This window comes from Halyomorpha halys, unplaced genomic scaffold (assembly GCF_000696795.3).
Source record: "Halyomorpha halys isolate HHAL.00 unplaced genomic scaffold, Hhal_1.1 Scaffold47.1, whole genome shotgun sequence".
In the NCBI taxonomy this organism is placed as follows: Eukaryota; Metazoa; Arthropoda; class Insecta; order Hemiptera; family Pentatomidae; genus Halyomorpha; species Halyomorpha halys.
Window position 1 is genome coordinate 1,854,466 of NW_027114806.1, and position 17,691 is coordinate 1,872,156.

General features: G+C 31.3%; 1 protein-coding gene across 4 annotated transcripts in view; it reads left to right on the forward strand.

Moving 5' to 3' along the window:
• The window catches only part of LOC106689715 (UNC93-like protein), a 230,167-nt gene that overhangs the window by 142,309 nt on the left and 70,167 nt on the right, over positions 1–17,691 (forward strand). Inside the window, exon 1 of one of the 4 annotated variants that reach the window (XM_014434857.3) lies at positions 7,186–7,292. The exons of the other annotated variants lie outside the window; for them this stretch is intronic. Coding sequence (XP_014290343.1) covers positions 7,211–7,292 — 82 coding nt within the window. The 5' untranslated portion in view covers positions 7,186–7,210. Of the gene's footprint in view, positions 1–7,185; positions 7,293–17,691 lie in introns of those variants that run through there. 4 annotated transcript variants of the gene reach the window in all.

Consider the following 17,691-nt stretch of genomic DNA (forward strand, 5'->3'; position numbering starts at 1 on the left):
CGAAGGCCATTGAATAATGGTCGTAAGAATACAAATAAGCGCTCTGAACTCATTATTTAAAATAATTGCAGTTTAGAAACTAATGATGATACAAGGATTACAATAACTAACAATATAAATTAAAAAAAGTTATTAAATTATAGGGGTTAAGTAAGTACTTATTTTAATTAGATGTTGTACCACCTCAGTGATCCGGAATATAAAACCTTTCTAAGAACTACTATTAAAATGATTCAATTGTTCATAAACCATTACATAGTACAATTCAAAACATATCCAATCACTTTGATTACAATTCAATAATTATAGTAAAATACTTCTTGTTTTATATTTTACTATTATTAGTGTTCCTGTTGTAAGTCCCATACGATTCACTACTACATGTTCCTAATATGTTTAATATAGGACAAGTAATGTTCCTGGTACATCATTGGCAATGAGCGTCAAATGATCATGTGTTTATAATGTCGGGACAAACATTTGCTAATGTACTAGTGCACCTACCCTTATAAGTACATTTCTTGATTTAAATATTTGAACAATAGTTTAGGCCTGTAATTTCTCAAGAACGTATAAGGTGTTCTCAAATTAATTAAAATTATTTCCAATTAATCACTAAAATGTGTTTCAATACGATGCATCATTGGACAGAGGTACGAAATATTGATTTATCAAGACGCCTTGGCTTGCGACCTTACCAAAGCAAGGTTTCCTTCGGTTTTCTTTTTGGAAGGCTGTGGCATTTCGGTGCAGCTTGTCCTTATATCTTCCGATACATACTTACATTCCTACCGAGAATACTTACATTCCTCTACAACATATCTTCAAAATTTACGTTTTAATGATAGTAACTGCTACTATTTTTTAAAAGGGCATTCAATATTTTACAATAATCAAGATTTTTTTCGTTAAAACATGTTGTCTTCTTCCTCTGATTCAAAGAAAATATGTTTTTAATGTGTTTGTTTTCTTCTGTTATCGGACATCATTAACATGTGTATGGATCGTTCTCCTGAGTATTACAAAAAAACTGGTTATAAAATAAAAATATATTTAATTGATGTAATACAACTTTAATGCTAACCGTTGACATAGTTTTTTAATTAAAATACATATGTATTATTTGGATCGAATTTCCAAGAATTTCCAGTGAACCTATTTTTTGTTAATTTCGTTAATCCGAGTTATTCATGAGGGTTGGTATGACCGTTAAATTCTGATTTATGTTAATTTAAAAAAACAGAACATATCTATTTTCTTTTCTTCAAAGATAATAGTAATTATTGTTTCAAAACTTTATTATTAACCATTTAACAATGAAACTATATCGTCAATTAATTAATTAATGTTTATTTTATTGAATCCAAGACATAATCAATTATGATTAAATAATACAAATCATACGGTATATAAATTCGGAGAAATCGCCTTAAAATATTGCTTCAACGTATGCATATTGTCGATATAAGTCCGAAAAAAAATTTATTTCATTTAAAAAAAATACATAGATATCTTGACAACGATGTTTTAAAAAAAGGGAAACAGGGATGCTCATCTTCTTCGTAATGTCCCACAATTATGTGTAATATTTTTTTTTATTATAGTTACAATCTTTCATATTTCACGTCAATAGTTATTAGAGATAATAAAACTACACTTAATTTCTAGCCTATAATCTGTGATTCATTTTATCATTTACTGAAAAAAAAAATCTGAGCAGAAAATAATGGTTGAATTAAATCTTGTTTTTTTTTTTTAATTATCATCAATTTGAAGGAAGAAACTTTGTAAAACTGAGATAAACACCTTGAATAGGCCTCTTTCAAAACATATAAACACTATTGTCTGAATCAACAATCTGTCCAAACAAACAAACCTTTACATTTCATTAAATTACAATGATAAGGAATTACAATATATCCTAATTATTTAGAAAAAAAAGTATCAATTCTTTTAATACTATTATCATTTAAGTTTTATCAATTTTACTTACGTTAAATGATGTAAATAGAATTTATCATAAAAGTTAAATATACAAATATTTTTTTGTTTGAATAAAGTTAATTAATATTTTCTCCATTTAATTTTATTCCTTATGTTCGCACAGGTTTTAGTCTTCGTTTTAAATCTGGATGTGGGTTCCAAGTTAAGTCTTTGTATCAGAAAATAATAAAACTTTCTAATAACTCACACCAGCCTTCGTGATGAACTGAATGTCTTCATCAAAAATAGTGACTTTTGGAATCGTTCAAAGGGTAATTTTTTCCAAATTACGTTGTGCAATTCTTGCTTCAGGCCCACATCGCGAGTTGATCGTGAAGGGGACCTTACAGCATCCTTCATATTTATTATTACACAATATATTTGTAAACAATATTGTTAAAGAATTAAACGTGTAAAATGTGAATTTATTTTGAATAAACAAAAAAAAAAAAGTAAATGCATCTATTTAACATTATTTTATAATATAATAATAGGTCAGGTGGCAAGTAGTGATATATATTTTGTTTCGTAAATAGTCACTTGCAAAACCTATGCTTTAAAAAAGTTACGATTTGTGATATTTCTTAGCATAAATTCCATAACCATGAACTGTAACGACCACGAACAAAGAAAGGAATTCCACAATGTTACTCAACGGAACTGCACTTCTTACATTGAAATAATTTCACAATTTAACTTATGTATCTGAATACAGTTTAGACCTCACATCGAATAACTTTACAGTCTCGATACATAAGTGAGTAACATTTACCAAAAAAAAAAAAAATTGTCACTAGATATACATTAAAATTTAATTCAGTACACAAACACAAACCTAGGCAGGGTGGCATAAGTTAAAAAAGTAACAATACAGGCTGTGTCTTAGACCAGAAAATTTTTAAATTTTACTCATTTATTTAAATATTTTTACCATCCTCTTATATTTCCTTTAACATGCTTAAATATTAACAAGATACCCGATTTTTTTTTTATGAATATATAACTGACAATTATAGTCGCAAATTCTGAATATAATTAATTTAATTTTAACCCCCAAAAAATCAATATAATAATTTGTTCCTATTGTAAATTCTCGTATAAATATCATATAAATGATTTATAATTAATTAATTTTTAAATTGTGAGCTTGTTATTTTTTAATGAACTATAATTGATTAGAGCTTCTATGAATATCTAGAACGATCAAAAATATTCAACCCTGGTAGTCATTAATGGATCATACAGGGCTGCTTGAACCTGAAGAATAGATGAATTTATAGAGAAATTAACCCATGAAGAGATTGAGAAATTATTTTCGTTGGGATTATCAACAGAAAAAAACAATCACACATACTAGTTAAAATCGCTATTATTTTTATATTTCAAATGTAACAAACATTACAAAAACCCATTACTGTTTGTAGGTAGTAATGGATGGTATTGGCATCGAACCTTCGAGTTCGCTAAGTTTTTATTATTATTATTATTAAACATTTACCAGAGTGCTTAATCCTATTGATTTTTGAACCGCGAAACCATGAATTATTCTTCAAAGTCTATTTATGTAAACACACCGCTTTATATCAGTGATATACTGTCCTGTCTATCTTGAGCCAATCTTAGTTCTCAGTTCATTCTGAATTTTTTTTAAATTTATTAATTATACAAGTTATGTAACTCTATGGATGAGTTTTCCTCATGCCGAGTAGATGGGACTGTAACTATGTCATTAGAATTCCGTAAGGAAGATGTGCAGACTGTCCATTCTTTCACACCTGAAGCTACCACATTCCTGCTACCTGTTACAGAATCTACTGCTACTAAAGCGTTTGTATAGCCTCGTAATGTTTAACAGCTTGACCAATTGATAACTCTTTTAGTCATTCTCTAATCTTTAACATTTATTGTTTATCGATTATTTCAACCAGTTTGGGTTAGTTCCGTAGTTTCACATTTTGTATTATCCTACATTTTCCAGTCAATTCATCATTTTGATTTCACTCAGTACTCGAGTACTGGATGCAGTATAGATACTGTATCCTAACAAGTTAAGCCGTTGCTTATGTTTCAGCAAAAGTTTTTTTTTTTTGCAGAACCGAATCTGTATTAAAGTATCTCTCTCTCTTGGCCTAGACTGCTTGTGTAACAAATAGCTATCCTCTGTGTGCGCTTGGTACCTGACCTCTTCAAGAAGTTGCCTAGTCGGAGGATACGACGGAGGAAGAATGGCGGAGGATCGGAAGACGCCGCTGTCCACTGGAAAGGTAGTCCTTGCCCGGCCGCCCTGACACATATAGCTCCACTTCCTTCCTACTACAGTCGACCTTTTTGTTCGATTTATTATTATTCATCAACCGATATTTTATAAATTGGAAGTCTTTTAGTAATTCAATAATCTTTTTTAAAGCTGAAATGAGTAAGGTTAGAGAAAATAAAGCAACTTTTTTGTCCATAATTCAATGTTAAATCTATATTTTAAGTTCATTTTTATTGAGTGTGGGTGTGTGTAATATAAAAAAGCTCTGGGAAAATATTTAATCCTTTAAATTAGAAAAATATAGCAGCGAGTGCTGTCAGTGGGTTAGTAATATGTAAAGTTAGATATATAAATGTTTGGCCATATTTTACAAAATATTAAGGAGATGGTCGGGGGTGCGGTCAAAAAGGAATAAATAAAATAAAATGGTAATTTTGTAGTATTAATTAAAAATCATTAATTTACTGACGTTCCGCCCCACGTTGCAGGGCTCCATCAAGTCTTAAAAAGATACAAATAAATAGTTGTTAACTATTTCTTGTTCCTTTTTGACCGTACCCCGACCATCTTCATATTTTAAAAACAAGTAAAACTTGCATTATTTTATTTGTGCGGCCGGCTTATCCTAAATTTTAGGTCTTCATCTGGGCTAAAAACAAAACGAAATAAAAACTATGATATAGTGAAAAGAAATAACACTATAACAAGAAATTCAGTACATAACAAACAATACTATAAGGTGGTAAAGAATGAATACTAATATTATTTCTTACAATATTAATTTTTTTTCATACTGTAATATGACTGTTTTTAGCCCTCATATTTATGCCGAAACATTAGCAGAAATCAAATAATTTTCATTTAATCTACAGTCAACAATAAACACATAAAAAAGGCAATTAAATTTTAAATAATTCAATTAAATTCTTGGCAGCCAGTGAATAAAAAATAAAATAATTTTTTCCCGTTAGTTTCCTCTTTATTTTGGTTGAAATTAAAAAATGGTTTGTGGAAAAAATGGCGTTTCTTCACTTATACAAATTTGTAGATAAGTGTTCTGTTACTTTCTTATCGTTTTTAGATTTTTTTTTAATGAAATAATTTTTGTACTAGATCGGCTTCATGGGAAATAAACAAGGAAAGTTTTAAAGTGAAGATGAACTAGTTTAGCTCGGAACATCCAATTAATTAAAAATATTTAGAAATTAAAAAGCCTTGAAATGACATATTTGGTACATAACCATAATAACTAATAGGAATTTACCATCACTTTTTTTATCCCATGGATTATATCAAACAACCACACCAGAAATCAGTTTTACTAGTCTTTTTGTATTTTTGACCAGTAAATATCTTCCAGGAGTAATAAATGGAATAATTCTGTTCAACTGTGGTGTGATTGACGACTCCCGTACGACAAAGATTGCCAATTGTGTCAAACCAATCTTGTACACATTCCGAAAACCCTCCACTTTCTCATCTAATGAAAGTAACTACAACATCCTTCGCCAAATCGTTTAGAAAGTTGGATAGATTTTTTGGATTTGATCCAGCCTAGGAAACCTGATAAAATTATCAAAAGCTCATATTTAGGAACTGTTGTACAAGAATGTGACCTGCCTGTTTAATTAATTAAGTAATCTAATTAATTTGTGAAAACTTACGAAGTACTTATCAATCAATTATCCTTATCCGTCTAGTTAAGCAATCATAATATGCAAAACGTGGGTTCGATGTCCAAGTAGTTAATGAGAGAACTTATCTTTGTACTTGGCAGGTATTTGTTGGAGCACCATAAATGAATCGGAATTTCAGAAACTACTTAAGTCATTATATATCTTATATATCATATTTATTATTATGAACGTTTTGCTAAAAGTTAGGCCCATAATCTGGAAAAAGGCATACATGTTTAGGTCAAATCCCAGGGGACTTTTGTCGTGCAAGTAACATAACAGCTGTGAGAAAATATGAAAGTGCTTGTTTACCAGTGACATTAACCTCGTTTGGCTTGATTAATAAAAGGTAAAACCTGATGATTAATACAATAAAAATGATGACTATTTATGATAAATAGAAAACACGTAAGTTAATAAGATATATCTAAGCTTGATGATACAAGTTCATAAGGGAAGATAGTTAACTGTCAAGGCGTCTGTATGAGGCCATTGTTATGCATGATAGATGCGTCAGTACCACCGTGTAGTACATTCTACCTTCTTCAAACAATATCCCATGTTCATTAAAAAAGTCTTAGAAGACACTTTTGACTAATGTTTAGTAGTTTTTTGGTTTTTGTAATAAACAATTCAAATGTCATACAGAAAATTTATCTTCTCTCGGTTATATCGGAGCATTTTGCTTGTTTTTCAAGAAATCAGGAAACATATCAGGGATGAATCTATTGGACAAAACAGTCTTCCTCCTTATTCAGTTTACCTCGACCGGTAACAATAAGGTTCTCGTTTTGTATTGAAAAGAAATCATTATCTTATATTCGAGCCGAATGATATGCCTAGAAGTGATTTGCATGCTATTAACTATAATAGGGGCGTCACAGAACGGATTCCCTGCCCCGACTCGGACCCAATTTAAATATTTTGCGTGAAGCGATAGTGAAAGTGACTCGGTAAAAGTTGCTCTGAAAGAAACAGAAAAAACAAAAAAAAAAAAAACACTCCATCTTCCGAGAATATTTTTCGTTATTTTAGCCGGAATTTCTCATCGTTTGATCCGGATAGTTTATAAACAACCTATTTAGTATCCTTCACAGGATATTTTCGGAGGCGTAGTTAGGAAGTAAGTTCAAGTTCCGTAGGGCATCCGGCGGCTAAGGTAGGAAACGCCCTTTACTTTCTAAACTCGGCCGCGACTCGTGACGAAATACCACCCGCCGGCCCCGAGAGAGCATGGGGGGAGAGAGCGAACCAGTCTGCCGAGGTCTCACATCTGCAAAGTGGCAATCTGACTATGACTTCGTATGCTCTCCTCAAGCTTCAAAACAAGACGATATGGATTCTTCCCATCAGCTGGAAGCTTTTTCCTGTCCAAGGTATTTCCCTTTAAGTTTATCTTCTAGTGCCTGCTCTTTTGAATTTGGTCTAGTGGCCGATTCAAAATCCTAAAACCTCGCGTGTGGTTATACCTATTCAATTTTCAAATCTGTGGCTTGAAGCAGCATATCCATTTTTAATCTTTTCTAATGTTTTATATAACGTTTCCTGTGAAATATTGAACTTTTACATGCAAAAACCAACGATTTTCGCTGAAATGCCTGTAAATGAAATTTTTTATTCCAGAACTTGTCCATTATCATTACTGAAAACCTTTAGTTTTTGTTATTCACATTAATTTTTCCTAATTTAGAATTTGGACATATGTTGCTATTTTTTCACACGACATAAATATAAATAACGTATTAGTTCTAAACAGTTTACCTTTCTTTAATCAAAACAAAAATACTTGCAGAATTCCTTCATCAACTATTTGCCAACCCACATAATCATTTATTTTACTTAAATTATAAAAATACAATTTTACAAAATAACCACTATTTCAGTTCTCTAAAAGCTATAAATCTGTTTAGGGCAAAGAGGTTTGAAAATTTGACGAAATTTAAAAAAATTATCTACAAGTATTTAAGAAAAAAAAATTATCTCAGATAGGAATAATACCATACTTCTTAACTATAATTCGATACACAATAGAATCAAGCTTATTTTATCAAATTTTAACATTTTGATATAAATTTATTTCTTGTGAAGTTCTGTTTCCAATCGGTAACCTCCCAAGGTTGCTCTCAAGGTTAAAGACACCGAAGAAGCCTGTAGCATCCTCACAGAAATAGTTTAGTGATACCAGAACATGTATTTGAAAATTAGTTTAAGTGTTTTCCGAAACTATTAATTGAAAATACAGTGCATTCATATACTAACATAGTTATTAAGGTTTTCTAGGATAGGTACGAATTTAAGGAATGGGAGAAATATCTGTCTTAGGGAGTATCTATAAAATGGAGTTCTTATTAGTGGTGTCAGTTTTCAACGTTCCGGTTCACTAATTTATTATTAATTTATCGTAATTTAATTGTAATATGCTAAAAATTCTCGACGAATGATTTTTACCATCTAGATTAATCGCTATATCATAGTTTGTCATTGAAAAGGGAGACAGCAAACACGAAAGAATAGCATTGAAAAAAAGAAATCTATCATTTTAATTCAATGCTTTTTTAGATGCTACATTATTTGTTAAAATTAAATATTAACTGATACTAAACCAACATTCAGGTTCCAACAATTAGGTTATTTGCATTTAAAAAAACGGATTGAGGTTTTAGAAAATAAAAGATGTGATGGAAATATACGAGTGTGAACCAGTAATCCTCTGATAAGATCACGAGATAGATCAGAAGATTTTACTAGATCTGATCTTCAAGTTTTCTCATCTTGACGATTTTCTGAGTAGTGAGATTTAAAACGATGATTGTATGAGCTATTGTTCCATTACAATTACCTGTTAATTATCTATTTTTTACAATTATCGTGATGTACCAATTAAACTATTACAATTTAGCTAAAGAGCAAATCCAAAGTTTTGTCTACAACTGATTTGAATATTTTCTGGATGGCGCCAACTTCTACTTATGTAAATAAAGGAACACGGATTTGTTTGTTCTCATTACCAAAGTGCCTGGGGAACAATCTACCTGTAGGAGTAACAATGCCGCATATGTTTAACAACCGGTTAACGGAGGCCATTCATGACCCCTCCTACATCAGATTAAAGTGTCACTTTTTAGTGACAAATCTTTAGTTTGACAGTCCCTAGGCTCAGCTATCACTTTGTTGTTATACAGTGCCGGAAAAAGGATAAGGTAATTGAATGAACCGGTAATATGAAATAATTTTAGTTGAAATAAATAAAATTTCTGAAACTTCTTTTTGCTTTTTTCTAATGATAAGGACCTAAAAAGATGTCATAAAACACTGGAGTTTCTCCCTTGTATGTTTTTGCAGTATATAGGGTAAAAACATAAAATCCAAATGATTTAAGATACATAAATAATTTATTCTTCAATTTCTTGGGAAGGCATCTTCTTTGATTTGAATGTAAGAGGAGTAATATTGTTTTCTTAAATGATTGAAACTTGGAAGATATTTTCCCTGTAATCTGAACTATCTTAGAATAAATCTTATGCCCGTTCTATTGCACCTAGTTTTTAAAATATTAGCGTTATTCCATGACCTAACCAAATCGAAAAAAAAGCCAATAATCAACCCCTTGAGAAAATAAAATAGTAGTGGATGTAAATCAATTGCTAATTTAAAATAAATAATAGATTAATAAAACTAAATAAATTCTACACTTGCACCGATAATGCTAATCCCACCATTTTAGGTTGAAAAAAATTTTTTTTTAACTTTTTAGATAATAGAACATTTCCTAAAAATATTAAAGTATTTATTATGAACAATTTTATTAATGTTCTTTATTTTATTAATATGGGCCTTTTTTTAATTATTAAATATCCATAAAAATAATTGAGGAAACAATGCTTAGGACCACATCATTACCACGTTTACACACAAAATAAAACTATAAAATAAAAAATATTTTTAAATTTTATTTATAACAGTTCCATTATATATAAACAAACGCAAACACACACATGGAGTATGTACATATATACACAATTCAGCAACGTTCCACTTGTTTTCTTCAGCTTATATGTTATATAAAATTATATGTTTTAATAAATACTAGTCTTGGAAGTACTTATTTTAAGTTTTTTATTCTTGTTTCCAGCTGCTATTTTATACTAGGTTATTTCTTCTTGAGGCTCCTATATATTATTTTTATTTCTAGAAAATGTTTTGGATTATATTTCATCCATTATTACCCTTTTTTAAATCGAGAGGCGCTGAGAGAGAGAAGACACTAGTTATACAGCCGGTTCTTTGTAAAGTTCTTTTATAAATAAAATTAGTTATTAAAATTGTATGCACTGATCCTTGAACTATGATAGTCTTTGAAATCAACGGTTAATGGATTCATAAAACTCCCCATTAAACAGGATTGCAAAAGACAATTAATGACAATGTTTCTCACCAGCTTTCTTATCGACGGAACTATGTTACCTCGATTCATTAGAACATGCTTGAAAAACATTACACATCCACGACTAGTTCATTCATTACTCGTGCGTGCTCCATTACGTTCGATAGACTGATCCTGAAATATCTCTCTTCCATCGACAACTTTACGGGCGTGTGGGAAGATTTCTGATGAGGTACATGTGTAATTCATGACTTAGAATACAGTTGTGACCCATAGATCAGTAGGAGGCATTCCAGGAACCCTCATAAGCCAAGGGTACCAACAGTTTATGGATAAAGCGTCGTTAGCAATTATCTTCCAGAGCATTAGGCCATTTCTCAAACTCTACGTGACTAGAGAATTCGTTAAATCTATTTAGCGGAGTAATCATTTCCATGTAAATTTGTAAAAACATTTCATAAATTATCACATTTTACATTTCGATTCATGATCACAATTGTTATATGAGGGAAGCTGTAAATTATTGAGCGTTAAAAGGAATACAACACTTAAAGTTGCCACCCACGCATATGAGAAAAGAGACCACTGGTAGTTATCCACTTTATTATAGTATCTCATCGTGTTTTGTTTAATTAATTTAGAGGTCTGCGCCAATGATAAAGTAAATAAACTGTTGGTATTTTTTTTCTTTTTTTTTTTTACTTTTGTCAACATTTAAGAAGGTGTATATAAAAGACTATTCCAAAAACAGTGACCAATCTGGTTCCAGATTCTGGAAAATGTAATCTGGTTTGTAAATGGATAGAATATGTCTGACACAAAATAGTTCCTTCATAACACAGTACACCTGTAAAAAGTACTAAATTTTCTTTTTTCTCTTCTTGAAAAGATATTTTTCGGTTGTTAATCATTTGGTGGAATATTTTCCGACAAACATTTATAAATTAGACTAAATCTTAATAATTTAAAACCAAAATGGTAGTCTAATAGTCTTTGAAATAAGTTTAGCAAATACAAAAAGGCTCACCAATTCAGCTACTTTCCTAATTCTCCAAAGCCCTCTATTTTACTTATTCTAAACTTCAAACATTGTCAGAGCTTGATCTTCCCACCTTAAGTCTTGACCTCACATCTTGAAAGTTTATATCTCGACTCAACAAGTTTTTTAATCCATTATCTAAAAAGATAAAAAAATGGAAAAGTTTCTCGTACAACGCTAAGCCGATAATTTAAGCGGCTATCAGGTTCTTACTTTCTTTTGCTAGAAGAAACTCAAAAGTCGTTAAGTCTGTAGAATATGCTTTTTGTCCGTCACCAGATTTAAGGATTTCTTTCTATATGACTTTAAGTAGCGGAGTGACATTTTTGTTACACAGATTCGAATTCTTCAAATAGAAAATTATTATTTTTTTTAATTGGTCTTTACTATTGTTAATTATAAGTTTATGGTTATAGCATTGCAAATAGTTAGGTTCCTCTTGCATGATGCACTCTCCCCCTCTATCAACTGTTAAAAATAAATTACGAACTGTCACAACAACCATGTAAAGCCGACCAGGGCCGGCTATTATTAAGAGGGACCTGGTAATAAAGAAATGGGAAAATAATATAAATTGAGGTTTACCCGAATTAGGTAGGTTTTTTTTAGGATTTTCTTCAGTTATAATACATATCTTTATTTATTACTTAACGGAAAATACAGCTCTAAAAATCAACTTGTTCTACGGACCCTCGTCCGATTACTTAACTACCGCAATTTGAAATAATGTTTCAACGGCTCACCGGAGGTTTTTCTTAAGCTGATATGATCTGGAATGTTGAGTTTTGAGGTGCTTGACCCCTTGCTAATAATACGCTTCTGGTCACGTTGATCAAAATTTAATCTCTTGCCTTGTTCGATTTGTTACAAGTTGGCAATACTTCTACCCCTCAGGTCGTTACATCACTGATTTCTCTCTTCTGGATTCTTCGGATTCCACATCTAGCTAGAAAATGTTTTTCTACAATATAAAACAAATGTAATCATTGGTATTTCTGTATTTATAGTTTCAAATTTAAACCATTTTAATGGAAATATACTACTACAAAATACAATTTTATGATTAATAATAACTACAGTTTGACCGAAGGAAGGGTAGATACATGTGCATCCCTTATTGGGTAATTCATTTGCTGAAACAGAAGGATTTATTTTCGTCATTGAGGACCAGGTGAGGTAGCTACCCGGACCTACAGACGCGGTATAAGTGGAGAAGCCATAACGGAATCGGCTGCCAAGTGCTTGCAAATATTGGGAAGGGACATATATGATATCACTAAAATCGTTCACTAAAAATTTGCCAATAATAATTTCGGAATGACATCAGGCCTTATTACAAGTATATAGCCTAAAGAGATCATTGATAGACGGGATGTCGAGCTGTATTGGGACCAGATCATCATCAATCATCAAACCACTTTTCACAATAAGCCCTATATTTTTCTCGTATATGCCAAACTTGCGGAACAGCACTTACTGTTAAACACGTTTCGACTGAATGTCGAGCATATGGCTCCATCAAATCTTTATATAATATACCAACGGATCTCCATTCCACGTCGCAATAACAAACCGTGAAAAAGCTTTTTGAGTTTCTCCATCATTCCAATCTTGCAGTAGTTTCACTCTTCAATATAATCCTAGCCATAAATCCGGACTCTTGCCCCTTCAGTGTGTGGTCCAGGGTACAGCCCAAAAGTCTTAAATTACAAGTATATCCTTTGGAACAGATGCAAAAAAGCTGTTTTGCTAGAGACTTATAGCTTAGTCAGGAAATTTATAAATAATAAAGTTTAAACTTTTCTATCCTCACACCGTTGATGATAGGCCCGGGCAGGTGCTACATCTGGTGAAAGCCACGAATAAGGAAAAATAACCTTATTAATCATAACGTGAACTGCAATAACCTAGGAATTGCATGGATTTCGTACTTTATATAGAGGTATTATTTTTTGAACTCTAGAGGGGGAACTCACCCCAAAGGCTTAACCTACGGCTACAGTAATAGAATTAATATTCTCCGCTGCAACCGAACTCTGGTCCTTGACTATCCTGATTAGAGTTAATAGTTCAAGAGTTAATTGATAAAATCACTCATCCACTATTATTTTCGTTAATATTTCCTCCTAACCCCGTTCATGGATAAGTTGTTGAATTCGACAAACATGTTTCAGTAGTTTTATAAAAAATGATCTGTTATAAATCCTTTAGTAAAAACATTTGAATGATATCTGTAGTACTTATTTAGCAAAATTCGTTATATTAAAGGCTTAGTGAACCCTAAACTTCTCTACATAACTTCCTTCTAATTATGGTCGTAAAAACTCGAGTCAGTAAGGTAAAAAGGTTTACCTAACTAGGGGTCAGAAACTCCAAATGTGTTTAAACAGTTACGTTATGCAGCCTTCACAATTATTAGTTTATTATCACAATTTACAGCTGAGCGAATAATTTAATCATACTTATAAAATGAAATGAGTGAACCAGGATTGAATTGGAGGTTTTTTCTTTTAAACCACAAATATGTATATGTATGTGTGTGTGTATGAAATTACTTGAACCCTCCGAATAAAAATGCTGGCAAAGCGTTTGAACACTAGTCAACAACGTTTTGAATAGCTTAAACATAACTTTACTTTAAAATGTAAGTGACTAATCGATTCCTTGCCAGCTCATGACTGAATACGGACCTCAGGAATTGTTTATAATTTCCATAAAAATTAATTACAAGTTCAAAGATAAAATCCAGCTTATGTTCTTTACACCGAAAGATAAAAATAATATCAGATTATCATTAAATAAATTGGCTTCGCAATCAAAATTGATTTATGCCTTTTAAAATGGGATTAAACGAATCTGAATTGCATAAATTGTAGTCGATCATCGTTATTTTTGTAGCAGTAAATTGTCCAAAAAGAGCTATTATAATGCAGGCAATTGAAAATCAGTGTGACGAAAATGGCTTGTTATCTGATAAAGTATTGAAAAGATTAATTTAAAAAACCCATAAATTTATTTTAATTTTAAATGCTATCCGTAAATTTTATTTAGTCATGTCTCCATGTGCGCCTAATAGACGCCCATAATATTTTTCTGAGCTGTGTGAAGGGTTAGTTCATTGCAGTGAGAATTTTTTTATTTTATTTTTTTTTGTTCGTATCCGTCAAAAAATCGATTGGCATAACTTGATAACAGGAATCCAGTAATATATCATTAATGACTTGGAAGATAGTAATACCCTCTCCCATATCTTCCTGTCTGAATATTGCGCTTTCTTCTTAGTGAAGGAAACTTAGTTCAGCACCTGCTGGAAAAACTTGCAAGTTTTTCAATCTTCTATGGGTGTTGTTGGGCATCAGATTAATGGGTAGGAGCCGAGTTAGTAAACATGCCAAATTGTTCCTTATTATTTTTTGGGAAATCCCATATTATTGTAGATTGGATCTGTGTGTGCCCACTAAGCCTTGGTATGTGAAGTTCAGTATAAAAAGTGCTTTGATGGTTCTCCTAAAAGCTTTTGACAGACAAAAGTTGATCAGACAAATTAGCTGGTCCTTTCCGTCTATGAAGTGACGTTAAAATCGGGCTAACGTAAATGGAAGTGTTCAATTTATGTCTTTCAATTTCGAACAACTAGAGAGAAGTGTATAATTTTCTAATAATAATCTTAGGTTTAGATTTTTTTTCTGTGTTATTAATAGGGCTCCACATCCTTCTTCTGTCAAATACAGAGTAAAGATATACTGAATCCATTTGTGGAATTTGAACATAGTCAATGGGTTACAGTAGTTCGTTAAAATTTTTCAGGGTGAACGCCAATTTTCCTTGAGTTTTTTTCAGAGTTTGAATCAATCTTAACTTTAAAATATAGAAATACAATATTTTGAAGTAAGTTTGTAATCCTTTATAATGAATGTATGATTAAATATTCCATTATTTTAAATCCAAATAGAATAGTTGGTAGGGAGGAGAGGGGAGTTACGTTATCGTTCATCATTATGGCAAGAGGTTTGTGGGTCTTAGAGATTTTAAAAGCTGTTGGTTACGTATAATTTAGGGGTGTTTGTATGCTTGTTTTAGTTTGTAAATCATGACAAAGTGGTTCTCATCTGCTCGCTGGAAAGAGCGGTTTGGTCCATTTCTTTTTCTGACTCTTACTGTTGTCCGAAAGTTGAATTGTTACACAACAAGAGAAACTTAAATGTTTTTAGACCTTCCGAAAAATTCTTAAATCACGTCGAAAACTTGATTCCCAACTCATAAAAATCCCTGCATCAGCCGAATCATTTCCTCGAATATTTTCATTTACATTCAACGTCCTTCTGACCATGTAAGGAGTTTGATAGGGCCGAATTCGTTGTTTACAAAAAAAATTTATGATGTGAAACAATCTGAGGTTATTTAATGTAGCCAATCAGTTTTATACTCATAATAATTCACAGCCGGACACTAGGATCATCTGTTCATATATTTTTGTATTATTACAGACATTGGCCGAAAACCTTGGCCGAGATTAAGTATTTTTTTTCTATACGACCATATAAAAATGAATTTTTAATTATATAGCTTATTATAAACCTATAATTACACTTCTCGCCGGCCTTAAGGGTCTCAAATAGAATACAACCTTAATTATCACTAAGCGTATTCTATATTGAGACATTTCGGAACTAAATTATGTCCTTCCATTTTAATTGTCGGATGTCGTCTAATTAGTTAGAAACACTGCTACTCGCCGCATGATTGGCACAAAAAATAATTGTATCCATTGCATCATGGCATATTATTTATTTGGCCTGATTTCATTTGGAAATTTCCCGCAGGTGTAATTACAACTGATTATCATTTAATTAATACTTTTCACCAAGAATTATTGGTGTCCTATGTAATTTTATGGCGGCCCAAGACAGAAAAATATGTCACTTGTAAGATTGAACCGGTCTTGAAATTTCACAATCGAAAGTTCTCCCAAGTTCTAGACTTTTCCACGTCTTGCTTATTATAAAAAACGAAATTCTAATAGTGGTGAAATGTACATTCAACTTTTATTGTAACACATAATAATAGAAACTAAGTCTTAACGACTTACAACAAAAGTTGAAATATAATGACGTAATGGAAAATGCTGATACGCAGTATAATAGTTTTATTTTCGATAGTTTTAGACGATGTTAAAGGTTAGTTCGACGTCAAAGATGGACAGATTGAGAAATCTACTAAAATCACAGGTTCTGAAATGAATGTTCATTTTCTGTCTTATGTAAACATCCTTTCCAGGTAAAACCTTAAATAATAGTTTAGAAAATGGAAAAATAAAAATTATCCTTTCTTTTTTTATGAAAAAAACAAAACAAACTAAAACATTTTCGATGATTTGAAACTGTTCTCCATTATCTGGATTATATACTTAAATATTGAAGACTTCTGCATCGGAAAAATTGTTAGGTTGAAAATAACTGTATTCGAGGATTGAATTGTCAAAATAGATCTCTATAAAAATTACTAAAACAAAAAAAATGTGATTTTAATATTAAATTTTATTTTTCAAATAATCAACGACCTGAGAAAAATTAGTATTCCATAATTGCTTAGAGAATACATATTTTAATTTATCTGGTCTGTAAAAATTTTTTTAGCTTAAAAAACCTACAATATGTTTATTTTATTAAAAAACCTGTAACATTACTAACTGTGTTTCATAGTTAAACTATTTTGTTAATATGCATATTTCAGTAAAAAATAAGAATACCAATTTTTTTAAATTCGCCTTTTTATAGAACACTGACGAAATTATGAGCTCAAATTTGTAAGTCAAGAAAAATTAAAACTATCAGCCTAAAACTTGATAAACCAATGAAATAAACCAAAAGCTCTTTCTGTAAAAACTAGCATCCTCCAAGGTTTATATTTCTAGGAAATAGCATCTCCATTTCTATCTAAACATTTGATTCACACTTCGTTTGATGCTAACTGATTTTATCTATATTTTTATAGTAAACCGAACACCTACTGTGACATCCATTTGATATGTAAAATAATTCAGATTCCAGCTATCACTAGATGACCTTACCGGAGGTTGTTTCAAATGGAATTTAGATTGTTCTATTAAGATTATAAAAGAAGGAAAATAATCCTGACACAGATTGACATTTGAATTGACTTGTATTCGAATGTTTCGAGCACATAACGAGCCCATTCCTCAAATTTTATAACTTTTTAACTACTAAAAGAGAAAAAAAATTCAAATGAAGACATCTTCCTTCCATCGACCGAGGTCGCGCGGAGGAGGAGACGCCTGTCGATGTACATATCCACAGGGGGAAGGACTACCGCTCCTCGCCCAGGGCTATGT